At 37.0% G+C, this 21559-nt stretch overlaps 1 protein-coding gene across 8 annotated transcripts in view; it reads right to left on the bottom strand.

The window, feature by feature from the left end:
* The window catches only part of SCAPER (S-phase cyclin A associated protein in the ER), a 589310-nt gene that overhangs the window by 98880 nt on the left and 468871 nt on the right, over positions 1-21559 (bottom strand). For all 8 annotated transcript variants that reach the window (XM_033189309.1, XM_033189313.1, XM_033189315.1 and 5 more), the window contains exon 25: positions 21324-21447. In XM_033189309.1, the coding sequence (XP_033045200.1) occupies positions 21324-21447 (124 nt within the window). The remainder of the gene's footprint in view (positions 1-21323; positions 21448-21559) is intronic.

Genomic DNA, 21559 nt, shown 5'->3' with positions numbered 1-21559 from the left:
TAAAATTGACACCCTAACATCACAATTAAAAGCACTAGAGAAGGAAGAGCAAATACATTCAAAAGCTAGCAGAAGGCAAGAAATAACTAAGATCAGAGCAGAACTGATGGAGAGAGAGACATAAAAAACCCTCCAAAAAATCAATGAATCCAGGAGTTGGTTTTTTGAAAAGATCAACAAAATTGATAGACCGCTAGCAAGACTAATAAAGAAGAAAAGAGAGAGGAATCAAATAGACACAATAAAAAATGATAAAGGGGATATCACCACCGACCCCACAGAAATACAACCTACCATCAGAGAATACTATAAACACCTCTATGCAAATCAACTAGAAAACCTAGAAGAAATGGATAATTTCCTGGACACTTACACTCTCCCAAGACTAAACCAGGAAGAAGTTGAATCCCTGAATAGACCAATAGCAGGCTCTGAAATTGAGGCAATAATTAATAGCCTGCCAACCAAAAAAAAGTCCAAGACCAGACGGATTCACAGCCGAATTCTACCAGAGGTATAAGGAGGAGTTGGTACTATTCCTTCTGAAACTATTCCAATCAACAGAAAAAGAGGGAATCCTCCCTAACTCATTTTACGAGACCAACATCATCCTGATATCAAAGCCTGACAGACATACAACAAAAAAAGAGAATTTTAGACCAGTATCCCCGATGAACATCGATGTAAAAATCCTCAATAAAATACTGGCAAACCGAATCCAACAGCACATCAAAAAGCTTATCCACCATGATCAAGTGGGCTTAATTCCTGGATGCAAGGCTGGTTCGACATACGCAAATCAATACACGTAATGCAGCATATAAACAGAACCAAAGATAAAAACCACATGATCTCAATATGCAGAAAAGGCCTTTGACAAAATTCAACAGCCCTTCATGCTAAAAACTCTCAATAAATTCGGAATTGATGGAACCTGTCTCAAAATAATAAGAGCTATTTATGACAAACCCACAGCCAATATCATACTGAATGGACAAAAACTGGAAGCATTCCCTTTGAAAACTGGCACAAGACAGAGATGCCCTCTCTCACCACTCCTATTCAACACAGTGTTGGAAGTTCTGGCTAGGGCAATCAGGCAGGAGAAAGAAATAAAGGGCATTCAATTAGGAAAAGACGAAGTCAAATTGTCCCTGTTTGCAGATGACATGATTGTATACTTGGAAAACCCCATTGTCTCAGCCCAAAATCTCCTTAAGCTGATAAGCAACTTCAGCAAAGTCTCAGGATACAAAATCAATGTCTGAAAATCACAAGCGTTCCTATACTCCAATACAGACAAACAGAGAGCTAAATCATGAGTGAACTCCCATTCACAATAGCTTCAAAGAGAATAAAATACCTAGGAATCCAACTTACAAGGGATGTAAAGGACCTCTTCAAGGAGAACTACAAATCACTGCTCAGTGAAATAAAAGAGGACACAAACAAACGGAAGAACATTCCATGCTCGTGGATTGGAAGAATCAATATCATGAACATGGCCATACTGCCCAAGGTAATTTATAGATTCAATGCCATCTCCATTAAGCTACCGATGACTTTCTTCACAGAATTGGAAACAACTGCTTTAAAGTTCATATGGAACCAAAAAAGACCCTGCATTGCCAAGACAATCCTAAGCCAAAAGAACAAAGCTGGAGGCATCACACTACCTGACTTCAAACTATACTACAAGGCTACAGTAACCAAAACAGCATGGCACTGGTACCAAAACAGAGATATAGACCAATGGAACAGAACAGAGCCCTCAGAAATAATACCACACATCTACAGCCATCTGATCTTTCACAAACCTGACAGAAACAAGAAATGAGGAAAGGATTCCCTATTTAATAAATGGTGCTGGGAAAACTGGCTAGCCATAAGTAGAAAACCGAAACTGGATCCTTTCCTTACTCCTTATACGAAAATTAATTCAAGATGGATTAGAGACTTAAATGTTAGACCTAAAACCATAAAAACCCTAGAAGAACCCTGTCTCTACTAAAAAATACGAAAAACTAGCCGGGCGAGGTGGCGGGCGCCTGTAGTCCCAGCTACTCAGGAGGCTGAGGAAGGAGAATGGCATAAACCCGGGAGGCGGAGCTTGCAGTGAGCCGAGATCGTGCCACTGCACTCCAGGCTGGGTGACAGAGTGAGACTCCGTCTCAAAAAACAAAACAAAACAAAACAAAACACCCTAGAAGAAAACCTAGGGAATACCATTCAGGACATCGGCATGGGCAAGGACTTCATGTCTAAAACACCAAAAGCAATGGCAACAAAAGCCAAAATTGACAAATGGGATCTAATTAAACTAAAGAGCTTCTGCACAGCAAAAGAAACTACCATCAGAGTGAACAGGCAACCTACAGAAAGGGAGAAAATTTTTGCAATCTACTCATCTGACAAAGGGCTAATATCTAGAACCTATGAAGAACTCAAACAAATTTACAATAAAAAAAAAAGAACCCCATCAAGAAGTGGGCAAAGGATATGAACAGACACTTCTCAAAAGAATACATTCATACAGCCAACAAACACATGAAAAAATGCTCATCATAACTCGCCATCAGAGAAATGCAAATCAAAACCACAATGAGATACCATCTCACACCAGTTAGAATGGCAATCATTAAAAAATCAGGAAACAACAGGTGCTGGAGAGGATGTGGAGAAATAGAACACTTTTACACTGTTGGTGGGACTGTAAACTAGTTCAACCATTGTGGAAAACAGTATGGCAATTCCTCAAGGATCTAGAACTAGAAATACTATTTGACCCAGCCATCCCACTACTGGGGATATACCCAAAGGATTATAAGTCATGCTGCTATACAGACACATGCACACGTATGTTTACTGCGGCACTATTCACAATAGCAAAGACTTGGAATCAACCCAAATGTCCATCAGTGAGAGACTGGATTAAGAAAATTGGCACATATACACCATGGAATACTATGCAGCCATAAAAAAGGATGAGTTTGTGTCCTTTGTAGGGACACGGATGCAGCTAGAAACCATCATTCTCAGCAAACTATCGCAAGAACAGAAAACCAAATACCGCATGTTCTCACTCATAGGTGGGAATTGAACAATGAGATCACTTGGACACAGGAAGGGGATCATCACACACCGGGTCCTATTGTGGGGATTGGGGGGAGGGATAGCATTAGGAGATATTCCTATTGTAAATGTCGAGTTAATGGGTACAGCACCCCAACATGTCACATATATACACATGTAACAAACCTGCACGTTGTGCACATGTACCCTAAAACTTAAAGTATAATAATAATAATAATAAAAAGAAAGAACAGATACAAAATTCTAGGAAGACAGCGCATTTCTTAAGCTCTCCGGCTTATTTATTCCCCTCAATAATTCAATTACTGTCTTTACATTGCTGCCTATTGGAAAGAGCATTTTTTTCCCTTCTAAACCTAGTACAATGAAGTAAAAGATGAAGTATATCCTTTACCTAGACTCACCAATCGATAACATTTTACCACATTTGTAAAAGCATATATATACATATATATATATATATATATATTTTGAGATGGAGTCTTGCTTTGTTGCCCAGGCTGGAGTGCAGTAGCCAAATCTCGGCTCACCACAACCTCCACCTCCCTGGTTCAGGCGATTCTCATGCCTCAGCCTCCTGAGTAGCTGGGATTACAGGTGGGTGCCACCAAGCCCAGCTAATTTTTTGTATTTTTAGTAGAGACAGAGTTTTGTCATATTGCCCAGGCTGGTCTTGAACTCCTGGGCTCAGTGATCCAGCCACCTTGGCCTCCCAAAGTGTTGGGATTACATGCGTGAGCCACTGCACCTGGCCTGCAAAAACATATTTAAAAAATAAATTTTATTGTAAAATGCACCCATTTGAAGAGTACACCGATTAATTTTGACATATATGCACCTATGTAAGAACCATCATAATCAAGAAACAGAACACTCTGATCATCTCCAAAAGTTTCCTTGTGCCCCTTTGAAGTCAATGTTCCCTTTCGCCCGTGTGTATAGGCAATCACTGATCTGCTGTGTATTATAAATGACTTTGCATTTTCTAGAATTTCAAATAACTGCAATCATACAGGAGGTAGATTTTTGAATCTGGCTTTCTGCAGTATGAATAATATTTCCATGAATTCTGAATAATTCATCCATGTTGCATCAATAGTTCATTCCTTTTTATTGCTAAATACTCCACTATGAATATACCTCAATTTATCAACTCACCTGTTCGTGGACATATGTGTTATTTAGGGATTTTACTTATGAATAAGGATGCTATGATCACTCCTGTACAAGTCTTTTTGTAGAGAAATGTTTTTCATTTTTCTTGGAGAAATAGCCAGGAGTGGGATTGCTGGGATGTAGGGTAAGTGTATGTTTATAAGACACTGCCAAACTTAAAGTACACTTTATAAAACACAGGAGTTTGTTAAACTATATTGTCAAGGTTTAAGAGAAAGCAAGTTATCTTTCAACGAATACAGCTACATACTGAAGTGTGGTCTATGTTAAGACTTTTGTCATGGTCAGAAGCGTTAATGAGACCTAATATTGCTGCTTTTTCCTCTCTAAACAGACTGCTTTAACAGGTAAGAATGAATGGAACAAGAGCAGAGGCCAACCATAAAGAACCACTTCCCACATCTCATAAAACCCCAAGAGAAGTAGAAAGGGCACAGAAACAGGAACTTAGCTGTGTATATGACCTTAGAATGTGTGATATTACTATTTTCTTTCATTTACTGGAAAAGACAGTAAATGCTTCATGCCTTGCTATATCTAAATACAAACATGACAACACTGGGATGTAAGCTTAAAGAGGGTAGGCTGTCACTGCATTATTATAGGGTATTGGCAAAGGTCTAGCCAGGGTTTATCTGTATTTGCCATTCTAATTTCTACACATACCCCCAGAGCTGATCCACTTCTCTTTTCCTCTCCATTTTATCTCCTTCCTTAACCTCCCTCTTCTCTCATTCTTCTTCTAGTTCCTACTCTTGTCTTCCTTTTAGTCCCACTCTTCCATTTTCTCTCATCTCTCTGCTTTCTGAGTATATGTACACATGTGTATTGTATGAATCTTACCCTTGTTAGGTTTCCTAATTTCAAGATTCTGTTCTCAGTCTTTCCAAATGGCAGTTACCAAGTCTTGTATTTCCAGGCTTGTCAGACACAAAGGAACAGAACTATTCCCTTGCATTGCTGATCCTGGTCTTTGTGCCTTTCAATTGTAGTAGTCTTTCCCCTGAAGCTATACTGTGAACATTCTACACAAGATACCTGGGATACTACGGGTACCCCACCTGGCTACTGGGATTGCCCATTTTCCTAAATCTCCATATTAAATGACATCAGTGTTGTGTTCAAATTGGCACAAAGTATACACTGAATAGCTGTCATCCCCTTTGAAGAATTTTCATAGTATGAGTTAGGTGTTTTAAAAATTCCCCTGCAAGGATTTTAAATGTGTTTCAATGATATAGCTAAACAGTCTACTATGAAAACTTCACTTTCCTTTCACAAGAACAATCACTTTCCCATAAGGAAAACTTTTTAAGTTGAAGGCCGCATTTCAGCTCCAAGAAATAAGCCCTAGTTTTAAGTTATTCTGTGTTTCAGCTATTGAGATCAATGTATGTAGCTGATGGAAATCACAAAACTCTTATCAACTCATTTCAGGTTTCCAAAACTTTTATTTCTGTATTTTGTTAAAATATTTGTGTGTTTTTATGTGCATATAGCCCCAAATATTAGAATAACTGCAAGTATAGTTCAAATAACTTTTTTTTTTTTTTTTTTTAAGAGATAGAGTTGCCCGGGGTAGAATGCATTGGTGCAATTATAGCCTACTGCAACCTCTAACTCTTGGGCCCAAGTGATCCTTCTGCCTCAACCCACTGAGTGGCTGGGACTACAGGTGTGTGCCACCAGGACCAGCTAAATTTTTAAAGAATGTTTGTAGTGATGGGGTCTTGCTATGTTGCCCAGGCTGGTCTCAAACTGCTGGCCTCCAGCGATTGTCCTGCCTCAGCCTCCTGAGTTGCTGGGATTACAGGTGAGATCTACTGAACCCAGCTAAGAGGACCTTTTTCCCCGAACCTTGTGAGGATACTCACATGATGCCCCCTCACCACTAAATACTTTTGTGTATTTCCAATGAATGGACATTCTCCTACATTACAATATATTCATCAGTCAGGAAATTAACACTGATTCTTTGTCACCATCTAAACCTCAGAGCCCATTCAAAATTTGCCAGTTGTCCCATTAATGTCATCTAGAGCAAAAGGATCTGGTTCAGAATCGTGTTCTAACTGGTTGTCATGTCTCTTATTACTACCAGTCTAGAAAACTCCTCAGTGACTCCTTGAACTTTCATGACTTTTAGACATTTGAAGATTACAGGTTATTTTGAAGAATGTCCTAAAATTTGGGTATGTTGGATGTTTCCTCATAATTAGATTCAGATTATATTACCTTTGGCAGAAATATTACAGAAGCAATGCTGTGTTCTTTTCATTGCAGCCTATCATGTAGCAGACAGTTCTGATTTGTGCATAACTGATACTCTTTGATCATTTGGCAAGGTGGTGTGTGCCAGGTTTTCTTACTAGAAAGTTACTCTTTTACTTTGCAATTAATAACAATTTTGTAGGAATATACTATACTTTTAAATTAGGCAAATATCCTGTTTCTCAACAAACATACATTCTTCTTGGGAAATGGGTATGGCACAAGAAAATAAGTATTTCTCTCTCACTGGTAAAAAGTGGCAGAAAGATACTTGGAGAATGATCCGAGATACAGGTCTTCCTGCTTAAACTAACAGATCAGTTATTGTTTGTGTCTATTTAAAATACAAGGCATTATTTTCCAGAATGTAGTAGTAAAATAAGTACATTATTTCCTCATATTTGAAACTGGAGAGACAAGCAAGCATCTATAGGGCAAGAGCTGAGGCTATGTCCTATTACCACTAACTTAGTATCCTTCACAAGTGGATCCCCACTTATGTCACCAGCTAGAGCACTCACCACTTAGCACTCATCCCCCTTCCTTTGACTTGGGTTATAAACTTTGCTAAGGATGATTTTTTTTTTCTCATCGTTTTCCTAGATGATCACATTACTACTTATCCTTCAGGTCTCAGATATTAGTAATATTTAGATATTACTCTGTCTGGGAACTTTGACCCCTTAAAATCAGCACTGCCTTGACTCATCATAATCCTTAAGATATACTGTATTTGACTGCTTGTTTGAGCTACCCACTGATCATGAATTCCAAGAACATTACAACTGTGGCTTTAATTTTTTAAGTAAAATTTGAATAATTTAACAGGAATAATATCAATACATTTAATTTATTTTTGGCTCTTCAACTATCTCATTCCCCATCTCCCTAACCTAGTAACCACTATCATGATTTTGTGTTTATCATTCCCTTGCTTAAACAAAGATTTTATCACATAAATGTGTCCCTAGAGAATATAACATTTAGTTTTGCTTGCTTTCACACTTTGCAAAAATATCTCATTTTCACAATTCATTGAATTTACTAATATTTTTAGAATTTTGACATCTTGGTTAATTAGAGAGACTGGCCTGTAATTTTTTTTTTCTTGCACCATCTTTGTCTGGTTTTGTTACCAAGGTTATAGTGGTCTCGAAAAAATGAACTGCGAAGAAATCACACGTTTTATCTTCCTGGCATAATTTAATATTGAAATGATCTTGTTCCTGGAACATTTGCTGGAAGTTAGCTGTAGCATTATCTAGGCCTGGTGCTTTTTTTAATAGATAGATTTTAAATAACTAATTTATTTAACGGTGAAAAAATTATTCAGGCTTTCTATTTCTTCTTGAGTTGGTCTGGTGAGTTATATTTTTCTAGGAATTTAAATTCGTTAAAGCTTTCAAATGCGCTGGTATAAAGCTGTTCAAAGTATTTTCTTTTCAATTCTTCCTCAATCTATAGTTAAATTTCCCATTTTATTCATTATTTGTGCCTCTTGTTTGTTCTTGATCAATTCTAATTTATGAAGCCTAAGTATTTAAGCTTATACCTTTTTTATGGTTTTGCTTTAACTGCATCCCAAACATTTTGATACGCAGTTTTTTCATTGCTATTTCCATTTCTCCAGCTTTACTGGGGTATAGTTGACAAGCAAAAATTGTATATACTTCAGGTGTACAACTCGATGTTTTGATTTCACTATTTTCCATTTTAAGTTTTAAAAACTTGTGATTTACTCTATCGCTCTTGAGTTTATTATGGGAATCTCTAAATTTCCAAATGTATATATGGATCTTCATCTTCACTGGTTTCTACCTTAACTGCATTGTATTCAGAATGCACTAATTGTATAATACTTCTATTTAAAGGTATACATTTTCCTCTAAGCACTGTTGTTTTTAAAGAGCTGGGGTCTCGCTATGTTGCCCAGGCTGGAAATCACAGGTATTATCATAATGCACCACAGCCTTGAACTCTTGGGCTCAAGCAATTCTATCTCATCCTCCCGAAAAGCTGGAATTATAGGTGTACACCACCACATACCTAGTATTTTTTAGCTTTTAAAAATTTAATTTTTAATTTTTATTTTCCTTTAAGTTCTGGGATACATGTGCTGAATGTGCAAGTTACATAGGTATACATGTGCCATGGTGGTTTGCTGCAGCTATCAACCCGTCATCAAGGTTTTAAGGCCCGCGTGCATTAGGTATTTGTCCTAATGCTCTCCCTCCCTTTTCCCCCTAACCCCGACAGGCCCCGGTGTGTGATGTTCCCCTCCCTATGTCCATGTAATCTCATTGTTCAGCTCCCACTTATGAGTGAGAACATGTAGTGTTTGGTTTTCTGTTCCTGGGTTAGTTTGCTGAAGATGATGGTTTCCAGCTTCATCCATGTCCCTGCAAAGGACATGAACTCATTCTGTTTTATGGCTGTGTAGTATTCCATGGTGTATATGCGCCACATTTTCTTTATCCATTCTATCATTGATGGGCATTTGGGTTGGTTCCAAGTCTTTGTTATTGTAAATAGTGCTGCAATAAACATACGTGTCCATGTGTCTTTACAGCAGAATGATTTATAATCCTTTGGGTATATACCCAGTAATGGGATTGCTGGGTCAAGTGGTATTTTTGGTTCTAGATCCTTGAGGAATTGCCACATTTTCTTCCACAATGGTTGAACTAATTTACACTCCCAACAGTGTAAAAGTGTTCCTATTTCTCCACATCCTCGCCAGCATCTATTGTTTCCTGATATATTTTCATTGAAAATATTTTTCAGTTCAAAATATTTTCTCATTTCTTTGTGAATTTGTAGATACATAATATTGAGTTCTAACTTCATCCCACTGTCTTCAGAGAACATATTTTCTATTATTTCAAGCTCTTTACATGTATTAAAACTGTCTTATGATTCATCATATAGTGTATCTTGAACATCCTCAGTATGCTCAGAAAGAACGTGTGTATTCTACAGTTGCTAGATGCAGTGATCTATAAATATCAATTAGGTCAAAGTGGTTGATAATGGTATTGTTCATATCATGTATATCTTTATTGAATTTTTTGGTCTAGTTATTTTATCAGTTGCTGAAAGAGGTCTGTTAAAATATTCATCTCTGAGAATGGAAATTCTCATATGGAAACTGTTTCTTTCTTCCTTATATTCTGTCAATTTTTGCTTCATGTATTTTGTAGTATATACATTTATGACTGTTATATCTTCCTGTTGATTTGATATCAATAGGCAACGCCTCTTTGCATCTACTAATACAGTGATATTAAATTCTACTTTGATATTAATATAGCTACTTATCTTCTTATGCTTACTATGTATGTCTTTTTACCCACTTACTTTCAACTTATATTTATATGGGTTCAGTCTTTGTATTTTAAATGCATCTCATGTAGATAGGGCACATGGTTAGGTCTTTTTATCCATTCCAACAATTTCTATCTTGCAACCGGAAGGCTTTACACATTTTTTTTTTTTTAATACGGAGTCTCACTCAGTCACCCAGGCTGGAGTGCAGTGGCATGATCTTGGCTCACTGCAACCTCTGCCTCCTGGGTTCAAGTGATTCTCCTGCCTCGGCCTCCCGAGTAGCTGGTACTACAGGTGCCTGCCACTACGCCCAGCTAATTTTTTTGTATTTTTTAGTAGAGATGGGGGTTCACCGTGTTAGATAGGATGGTCTCCATCTCCTGACCTTGTGATCCGTCAGCCTCCGCCTCCTGTAGTGCTGGGATTATAGGCGTGAGCCATGGCACCCAGCTGGCTTCACACATTTAATTACTGACACCTTGGGTTTAGGTCTACTGTTTTATTATTTCTTTTCTGTTTGTTCTCTCTGTGTTTTATTCTCTAATTCCTCTTTTCCTTTTTCTTTTGGAATATTTGAATATATTTTAGAATCCCATTTTAATTTACCATTGGCTTCTAAGTTTTTTTGCTAGTGGTTGCTTGAAGGAGTTATAATACACAACCTTAACTTCTCACAGTCTCCTTAAGCTGGTATTGTAGCACTGTGGCTATACAATCTTTGTCTAGACTAACGTCCAGCAGAATTTCCCCTATGTTTTCTTCTAGCAGTTATATAATTTACCTCTTTTGTTTAGGTCTGTAATCCATTTTGAGTTGATTTTTGTACATGTGGAGAGATAGGGGTCTAGTCCCATTATTCTGCATGTGGTTATCCAGTTTCCCAGCACTACTTATTAAAGAGGGAGTCCGTTCCCCAATGTATGTTCTTGGCATCTTGTCAAAAATCAGTTGGCTGTAAATAAGTGGATTTATTTCTGGGTTCTCTTTTCTGTTCCATCGATCTGTATGGCTGTTTTTACACCAACATCATGCTGTTTTGGTTACTATAGCCTTGTAATATATGATTTTTTTCTGTTTCTATGAAAAATGAAATTAGTGTTTTGATAGGGATTGCACTGAATCTGTAGGTTTCTTTAGGTAGTATAGTCACTTTATTAATTATTCTGATCCATGAGCATGAATATCTTTCCCGGGTCCTCTTCAGTTTCTTTCTCAGTGTTCTGTACTTTTCCTTGCAGATGTCTTTCACCTTTAAATTTATTCTGAAGAATTTTATTTTTATAGCTGTTATAGATGGGATTTCCTTCTTTTCAGCTATTTCATCATTGGTGTATAGAAATGTTACTGATTTTTTTTTTTTTTTTTTTGAGGCGGAGTCTCGCTCTGTCGCCCGGACTGGAGTGCAGTGGCCGAATCTCAGCTCACTGCAAGCTCCGCCTCCCGGGTTTACGCCATTCTCCTGCCTCAGCCTCCGGAGTAGCTGGGACTACAGGCGCCCACCACCTCGCCCGGCTAGTTTTTGTATTTTTTTAGTAGAGACGGGGTTTCATCGTGTTAGCCAGGAAGGTCTCGATCTCCTGACCTCGTGATCCGCCCATCTCGGCCTCCCAAAGTGCTGGGATTACAGGCTTGAGCCACCGCGCCCGGCCATTACTGATTTTTATAAGTTGATTTTGTATTCTTCAACTTTACTGAATTCATTTATCAGATCTAATAGTTTTTGGTGGAGTTTGGGTTTTCCTAACTATAAGATCATGCCATCTGCAAATGGGGACAATTTAACTTCCTTTTCTGAGCTTCTTGAATCTGCATATTTATGTCTTTCACTAAAACAGGAAAATATTTTAGCCATTATTTTTTACAAAAAAAATGTTCATGTCTCATTCTCTCTCTCTTCTCCTTTTGGATATCCAGTGATATGTATGTCACACTGTTTGATATTGTCTTATAAGTCTCTGAGGCTCTGTTCCCTTTTAAATTATTTTTCCATTCTTCAGACTACATTAATTCCTATTGATGTAACTTCAAGTTTAATGACCCTTTCCTCTGTCATCTCCAACCTGCCGTAAAACCCATTTAGTGAATTTTTAAAAATATAAAACTTTTGTAAGCAATTTTAGGTTTCTCCTAACTTTCCTTAATGTTAATATCCTACACAACTACAGCACAATTACCAAAACCAGAATATTAACACCTGCTCAAAACAATGAATTTATCTACTGACCTTATAAGAGTTTTGCCAGTTTCCCCACTAATGTTCTTTTTTTCAGTCCAGGATCCAATCCAAGATTCCACAATGAATTGTCATACCTCCTTAGTCTCCTCTAATCTGTTTTTCAGTCTTTATATTTGAAATAGCTGTGGTTAGTTATTCTGTAAAATGCCCCTCAATTTTCGGTCTGATGTTTTTTCATAATTTGATGGTGGTTATGCATTTTTGGCAAGAATATCATAGAAGTGATGCTGTGAGCTTGTAAACATATATTATTATCAGAGGGTACTGATGTGGACATAGCAACATCAGTAGTAGCGATGTTAGTTTTGATAACTTGGTTAAAGTGATGTCTACCAAGGTTTTCATTGTGAAGCTACTATTTCCCCCCCACCCTTTTTTTTTTTTTTTACAAAAAAAGATTATTTTGTGGGAAATTATTTTGAAATTATGCAAATATCCTCTTTCTCATCACACATTTGTCCACTAATTTTTGCACCCACCAATGATTCTCTCCTGCAATATTTATTACTTTGGTTTTCACCTAATGGTGATTTTTCTGTTTTTCAGAAACCATGACCTGGACCCTGGTCTTCTGAGTCCCTGACCAGGACTTCTGTTTCTATAAGCTAAACTGATGTGTCCTCATTTTCTTAAGCTGACAAATGAAACAAAGCAACAATTTTGTGACTTTAATTTTATAAGTTTAATAGTATTACTTTGGTAAGATATACTGAAAAACACTTAATTAAAAGATTTTATAACTTCTTGATGTTTCATTGTAAATTATTTAACGAATACACTGATAAATTGTGTGTATGTATTTTTGGGAGCCAAGGAGATTGTTAATTGAAAAATGATATACTAACCTTAAAAATGAGCAGTCTGTTAAGTAAAATAATAGAAAGTTAGCTTAGGATTTAGGAGACCTGAATTTGCATCCCAGTTACATTGGTAACAGGCTATAGAACTTGGGCAAGTATCCAACCCCACGTATTTCCCATCCCTCTCCTCTTTTGAAGTCCATTATCCTCATCTATAAAATGAGTGGACTAAAATAGACTACACACTATGAAGACCTCCTCTCCAGTTTTGAAATTCTGTGTCAATAAAACATATGGCACAGTAGACATAAACAGAGTTCACACTTTTGTTGAAGGAAAACAAAATGTGTCCTAGACATGCTGAACAAGTACCATATTATATAGTGAGGAAAGAAGGGAACAAGATGCAACTGGAAGAGTACTGTTACCTGTAGTGTTGAGGGATTTTTGCTCCCATGTAATTAACTATGGGGTCTATGTTCTGGCAACTCAACATAAAGAAACAATGTGGTGAATGGAGAGTTCCAGGCCTTGCTGCTGTAATGAAAATCAACAGGCACCTGGATGTCACTGCACATGACTAAGTGAAAAACAATCCCCTTGTTGTAAGGTTGCACTTAGATTTCCTTTGTTTGTATCCAGGGCTTTCTTGTCACCTTCTGAAGAGCTCACCAGCAGCCTCTCAGATCCAACAGTATCATATCAATTATTTAAGGTTAGTACATCACTTTTCAATTAACAATCTCCTTGGCTCTCAAAAATACATCCACACAATTTATCAGCATATTCGTTGAATATTTTGTAAAGAACAGGTCACTATGAATTAAAAATAAGACTGCTAATAAAATATTTAATGCCTTTTAAAATGCAATGAAACATCAAGAAATTATAAATCTTTTAATTAAGTGCTTTTCAGTATATCTTACCAAAGTAATACTATTAAACTTATAAAATTAAAGTCACAAAATTGTTGCTTTGTTTCAGTTGTCAACTTAAGAAAATGAGGACACATCAATTGAGCTTATAGGAAGGGAAGTCCTGTTCAGGGACTCGGAAGACCAGGGTACAGGTCATGCTTCTGCCACTAGGTAGCTCTGTGATTCTTTTCCATATCTCAATTTGCTCATCAGTGTATTAGACTGTTTAGATCTTTCCCAACATTAAAAGCTTATCCATCTATTTTCACAGCACTCAGTAGTACTTTCACTGGTCTTTTTTTTTTTTTTTTGTAAAAAGACATATAACATAAATTTTCTTTATCATTTTTAGGTGCATATTACAATATTGTTAACTATATGCACACCGTTGTAAAACGGATCTCTAGAACTTTTTCGTCTCACATGACTGAAACTCTAAACCTATTACACAACTCTGTTTCCCCCTCTCCTTGGTCCCTGGCAACCACCATTCTACTTTGTTTCTATGAGGTTGATTCTTTTAGATACGTCATTTAAGTAGAATCATGCAGTATTTCTCTTTGTAATTGGCTTATTTCACTTATAATGTCATCAAGGTTTATACATTACAGCATATGACAGAATTCCCTTCTTTTTAAAGGTAGATTAATATTCCATTGTTTGTACAGTTGTCCCTCAGTACACACAGGGGATTGGTTCAGTGCTTCCTCTATATACCGAAATCTGCCTGTTCTCAGTCCTGCAGTCAGCTCTGTGGAAGTTGCATATATGAAAAGTCAATCCTCCATATGTGTGGGTTTTTGTATCCCATGGATACTGCATTTTTGATCCATGTTTGGTTGAAAAAAAATCTATGCATAAATAGACCCATGCAGTTCAAACTCATGTTGTTTAAGGGTCAATTATATATGCCACATTTTCTTTACCCACTCATTTGTTGATGAATATTTAGGTGTTTACACTTCTTGGCTCTTGTGAATAATGCTAAGGTGAACATGGCAGTGCAGGTATCTATTCAAGATCCCAATTTTAATTATTTTGAATAAATACCCAGAAGCAGGATTGATGAATCATATGGTAGTTCTGTTTTTTATTTATTTTTTTTGAGGAACTTCCGTACTTTTTTCCTTAGTGGCTGCACCAAAAGTGCAAACGTTTCCAATTTCAACACACTCCCACCAATACTTATTTTCTGATTTGTTTTATAACAGCCATCCTAACAGGTATGAGGTGATATCTCATTGTGGTTTTGATTTGCATTTTCACAGTGATTAGTGATTTTGGTCATCTTTTCATATACCTGTTGTTCATTTGTATATTTTCTTTGAAGAAATGTCTGTTTAAGCCCTTTGCTCATTTTTAATTGATTATCATATATTTTTGCTATTGAGTTGTAGTTCTTTACATATTTTGGATATTAACTTCTGACTTATTCCATTTGAACTGCTATAACAAAATACTGTTATAAACAACAAACAAAATTTATTTCTCACGGTTCAAGAAGTTAGGAAGAAGTTAGTCCTGAGATCAAGATGCTGGCAGAAGTGGTGCCTTCTGGTTCATAGAAGGCGCTTTCCAGTTATGACCTCACCTGACAGAAGGGGTAAGGCAGCTCTCTGGGGCATCTTTTATAAGGGTTCTGATCCTATTCATGAGGGCTTTGCCCTCATGATCGAATCACCTTTCAAAGGCCCCTCCTCCTAATTCCATCACAGTGGTGATTAGGTTTCAACATATGAATTCTGGGGACACAAACATTCAGTCCACAGCACCCTTTTATCAGACATGGTTTACAAATATTTTCCTTCATTCTGTACATTGCCTTTCTGCACTGTTTATTGTTTCTTCCGATGCGGAAGCTTTTAGTTTAACATAGTGTCATTTATCTATTTTTGGCTTTTGTTGCCCCTGCTTTGGTATCATATCCAATAAGTCACTGTCAAGATCAATGTTATGAAGGTTTTCCCCTATGTTTTAACTTGGAGTTTAACAAAGTTCAAGTCTTACATTTAAGTTTTTAATCAGTTTTGAGTTTATTTTTGTGTATGGTGTAAGATAAGGGTCCAATATCATTCTTTTGCATGTGGATATCCAGTTTTCCCAACACAATTTATTGAAGACTATATTTTTCCTGCTGTGTATTCCTGGCAATCTTGTCAAAGATCAGTTAATTGGCACTTTGAATATATCCCTACACTCCCTTCTGGCCTGCAGGGTTTCTGCTGAGAAATATGTTGATAGTCTTATGTGTGTTCCCTAGTAACGACAAGTCACTTTTTTGTTTTCAAAATTCTCTTACCGTCTTTGAGAGTTTGACAATTTGATTATAATGTGTCTTGGTGTGTGTTTCTTTATGTTGATCTTATTTGGGGTCCTTTAGGCTTCTTGAAACTGGATGTCCATTTTCTTTCCCAGATTTGGGAAGTTTTGGGCCATTATTTAAGTAAACTTTCTGCCCATTCCTTTCTGTCTTCTTCTTGTGAACTTTCCATAATGTGTATATGGGTTGGCTTGATGGTATGCCACAAACCCTTTAGGCTTTCATCACTCTTTCTCATTCTTTTTTCTTTTTTTTCCTCTGGGTGGATAACGTCAAATAACTTGTCTTGAGTTTGCTGTTTCTTTCTTCTGCTTGACTGAGTCTGCTGTTGAACCCCTATTGTGAATTTTTCAGTGCAGCTATTATATTCTTCAGTTCCAAAATTTGTTGGTTCTTTTTTTTGTGTGTATTTTCTGTCTCTTTGTTGATATTCTCCTTTTGCTCACACATTGTTACCTTTAGCTCACAAAGCATCTTTATGAGGGTTATTCTGAATCCTTTGTCAGGTAATTCATGTCTTTGTTTCTTTAGGGTTGGTTTGTGAAGATTTATTTTGCTCTTTTCTTTGCGCCATGTTTCCCTGTTTCTTCCTACGTCTTGAAAGCTTTGTTGGGATCTGTGCACTTCACAAAAAAAGCCACTTCTTCCAGTGTTTATGAACTGGCTTTTGTAGTGTGGAAAACCCTCACTAATCAGCTCAGCTAGGGGTTCTGAGGACCTCTGCAAACTTTGGTGGGGATACAACTTCTCTAGGCCTATGTACGCACTTTCTCAACTAGAGATGCTTGCTGCTTTCTTATTCAAGTGATCATAATCTCTTCCTTCTGCTGGTATCTGTCTTTAGCACTGTGATATGGTTTGGATTTGTGTTCCTGCCCAGATATCATGTTGAACTGTAACCTTCAATGTTGGACGAAGGGCCTGGTGGGAGGTGATTGGATCACGGGGCAGATTTTCCCCTTGCTGTTCTTGTGATAGTGAGTTTTCACAAGATCGGGTTGTTTAAAAGTGTGTAGCATCTCCTCCTTCACTCTCTTCCTCCTTCTCCAGCCATGTAAAATGTACCTGCTTCCCCTTCGTCTTCTGCCATGATTGTAAGTTTCTCAAGGACTGTACAGCCTGCAGAACTGTGAATCAATTAAACCTCTTTTCTTTATAAATTACCCAGTCTCAGGTAGTTCTTTATAGCAGTGTGAAAACGGACTAATACACATTGCATGTTCTCTAGTTTTATGGCAGCAAGCCTCCCTGCTCTTTGTTGTTCTCAGCAGCATCCAAAGTATGCTAGCCCCAAGTCAGGCAAGACAGATAGTAGTCTCTCAGGCAGACTTCCAAAAAGCTGGGATATTGTACACATGCTCCACTCTTCTCTCTCCCTCCCAGAGAAGCTGAGAGTTGGGTGTTTTTTTTTTTTCTTTCTTTTTTTAAAGACAGGATCTCACTCTGTTGCTGAGACTGGAGTGCAGAGGCACAATCATGGCACAGTGTAGCTTTGAACTCCTGGGTTCAAAGTATTCAAGGTATGATCAAATTAAACTTCTTCCTCCAAATCTTCCCAATTCCCCCAAGTTAGAATGTATCATTCATTCATCAAATACTGAACAAACACCTATTATGTGCTAGGTACTCTACTAGGTTGTCTGAGCTACTTTGTAGCTCTGATAACATTATAGAACTTCTCACAGCTTCTTATAGTCATTAATATTTGCATATGCAATTTCTTTCTTCCTTAACTGTGGGCTTCTAGAGTGATGGAACTGTGTCCAATTCACCTCTATAACCCAGGCATCTGTACAATGTTTTGGAAATAGTAATTAAAATGAAATACAAGAGTGCCAAAACAAACTCCAAGTGGCTAGAAGAAAAACGTCTCCTAAACCATCTGGGTTTGTGAAACAACCAGAAAGACTGAAGTAGCTGATGATAATCAGTTGTCTTATAAATAACACCAGATCACAATTAATTAGCTTCTTTTATGCTTTTTTCTATTTTTGTTGGAAAATGTATTCATCACTATTTTTTCATCCCTTATTTAAAGGATACTAACAAGTCAGTGGTCCATATTTCAGTTACATGTAAATTAAAACTGGTTAGCAAGAAAAATGAAAATACACTCAAGTGATTTTCAGAAACATAATCAATCACCATCACCAACCACCCCAAACCAGGAAATACATCCTGCTTTACTCACTGCCACAAACCCAGTCACAGCAACAGTAAGAATCGACGGTGATAAAATAAAGAGCCCAAAAGGAATGAAAAAACTCAGAAAGTGCCATGTATAAGGAAAAAAAGGATAAAATGTGTTTGGCAAACTAATGTCCCAGGATCCCAGTTCCAAACTGAGCAAAATTGGGCAGAATAAACATAGAATGTGGTCAAATCCATTGAGAGATTAAAAGCTTTTCTGAGGTCAAGAAACCTTGGGTTACAATGAAAGTTATTCAAAGGGAACTAGGGCTTTATTATTCAAAGGGAACTAGGGCTTTCAAAGAAGAAGAAAATGATCAAGGTACTTACCAGCTCCAGGCCAACGGTTGGTACTTAATAAATGATAGCTATTATGAGGAGCTGAGAACTAACTTAAACGTCCCTCTTTCGTGATGTCCCAGGGAGGATCACTGAATATCTTTCTCTGTGCTCCCAGAGTATTCTACACAGGCTGCCATCATATCATTTACTGTATGTACTAGGGTCTGAATGCTGTGTCCCTCCCAAATTCACATAATGAAATATAATGCTTAATGTGATGATACCTGGAGACAGGGCCTGTGGGAGGTAATTTGGTCATAAGGATGGAATTCTCATGAATGGGATTAGTGCCCTTATAAAAAGAGGCCAGAGAATTAGCTTGCACTCTTTTCACCATCTGGGGATAAAGTGAGAAGTCAGCAGTTTGAAATCTGGAAGAGGGCCCTCACCATAACCTGACTATGGTGGTACCTTGATCTTGAACTTCCAGACTACAGAATGTGAGAAATAAATTTCTGTTGTTTATAAGCCACTCAGTCTATGGTATTTTGTAATAGCAGCCCAGACTAAGACAATATGTCATCTATATTATGACACATGACATCTATATATATGCAGAACCAAGATTCTTTCTTTAAGTCTTCTTGTTCATTCCCTCACATTTCAAACGCCATTCTCTTTCATTACTTGTTCTGTTCAAAGTATTGTCTCTTCTTCCACCACCAACATAGAATAAGCTTCATGGAGTAAATTCTTCCAGATGATGCGGTATAAAATGATAGGAGAGCATGAAGTTTTTTTTTTTCATTCTTGTTTTGAAATAATTTTAAGTAAACAAATATGTTGTAAAAATAGAGCATTCCTTTAATCCAGTGTCCCTTACTGTTAACATCTTACAAAAACATAGTATAATAATTGAAAGGAGGAAATTAACATTGAGCCAATAAAACAGACTATTCTATAGATCTTACTTGAATTTCCAAGTTTTCCCATTGATGTCCTTTTTGTGGTCCAGGATCATACATTACATTTAATTGTTATGTCTCGTTACTCTCCTCAATTCTGTGACAGTTCCTCACTTTTTCCTTGTCTTTCATGATATTGACGTATTTGAAAAACATTAGTCAGTTATTGTGCAGAATGCCCCCAACTTGGGTTTGACACACCTAGGTCTGATTCTTGGCTTTCTGACTTAATATCTATGTAGCCTTGGGCAAGTCAACCTCTCTGGGACTCAAGTTTCCTCATCTGTGAAATGGAATAGTAATACTGACTTTAAGAAGCTGTTTTCAAAATTAAATGAAGCAAATATATTAAAATGCCTGGGATATAAGGCCATACAACAAACGTTATCTTTTCTCCTTGTGCTGCCCTTCAAATATTTGATAGATTTTTTTTTTTTTGCTAAAATATCTTACTCATATTTTAATGCCTTATTTTTTAGACAAAATCATATATAATGTAGCCTTTGATGACTCACTATCATCACTATAAAAATCCATTTTTTTATTGTGCAACTGTATTGTGCAACAGTTCCAGATCTGTATTTTTGTTGCTTTCCCTTATTGCTATTCCCTTTCAATGTCAATATGTCTGACTGTAAGGGTTTCATAATTCCATTTCTGATTTTCAGCTTGCGATGTATCAAAATTCATTTATTCACCCACACATACAGACAATGATGTACTGAATCTACTAAGTGCCAGGTCCTATGTTAGAATCTTGGAGATAGCGATAACTTACTTCCTGTCCTCATCTATTTTATGGCTAGTGGGGGAAACTGACAAGAAAATAGTTAGATACAGTTCGATGTGATCAATTCTATCAGAGATGTAATACCTAAGATTACATAAGAAGTATACTTAACCTGAATTTGGGGGAAGAGTCAGGCTGGGGAAGATTTCATGAAGAAGGCAACATTAAGCCTTGGTTAAGGACTGCAAAATGCATAGGAATGAACCAGATAAGAGGCAAAAGCTTGTAGTTTAAGGAAGAGTTATTAGAGCTGTGTGCTGAGTAAAAGTAAATCGGTTCTGAAAAATAAGTCTCTTCTGTTATAAACTTGCAGCTTGAGAACTATTTTGTGCTGATACCTCAGGGGCTTAGAAACTTCACCAGGAAACTCCTGGCGACTCCAGTTGACATACTTAAACCTTTGGCTGTTATATTGAGCTTACCTCTTTCAACATCTGTGAACTGAAGTAAAATTTAAGGTGACAATTGGCTGCTTGTTCCCATTTCAACAATATAACAAGTTTTCCCCTTTCTAACAGAGGAGTTTTCTTTTCTAAAATAATCTAAATATCCATCAAAAAGTCCTCTTAAACTGACCCTTTTAACTTAACCTGGCAAGAGAGGTTTTGAGGCTTTCCTAACATTCTTCCTTTCTACAGTACTCATTCCTGTGGCTTTAGAGGTTTGGCTTTGCATCCAACTGATTCCAAAGACCCAGTCTAACTATGTAAATCTGTAACCTTAGCAAGTGTTATAAGTCTATTATCCATTAAATATTGGAAATTAAAAGAATTCAATGTAAAAATTTCAAATTATTAAGTTTGTCTGCCAGTCTCTATTCTCACAGTCATCTTCACTTTCTTCTTTTTTTTTCCCCCCATCTGGGGAGTAAATAAGTTGAATTCCTTTAGTTTTCTCCACAGGGACTATTTCTCAAACGTCAACTGCTTCTAACTCAAAGCAATAATATTACATACCGTCAACTGGTGTATCAGGAGGTCCATTAAGAAGGTAATCTTGTTACTAAACAGAACATCAGTGCAGTTTTCTGAACAGTTATTGCAGGTGAGGTTGTAAACATTGACTGCATTGCAGAGAGACCTAAAAGAAGGAGAAAAACACCACTTATAAAACCCGAGCAGCTCTTCTTTAAACAATTAAAAATACATAAAATGAATGGTACAAAAGCAACAGGCATGAGATGGAAATCACT

This window comes from Trachypithecus francoisi, unplaced genomic scaffold, assembly GCF_009764315.1.
Source record: "Trachypithecus francoisi isolate TF-2019V2 unplaced genomic scaffold, Tfra_2.0 Lachesis_group3, whole genome shotgun sequence".
NCBI classification, from domain to species: domain Eukaryota; kingdom Metazoa; phylum Chordata; class Mammalia; order Primates; family Cercopithecidae; genus Trachypithecus; species Trachypithecus francoisi.
Note: the sequence above shows the minus strand (reverse complement) of the source record. Positions and strands in the feature narration are given on the sequence as shown.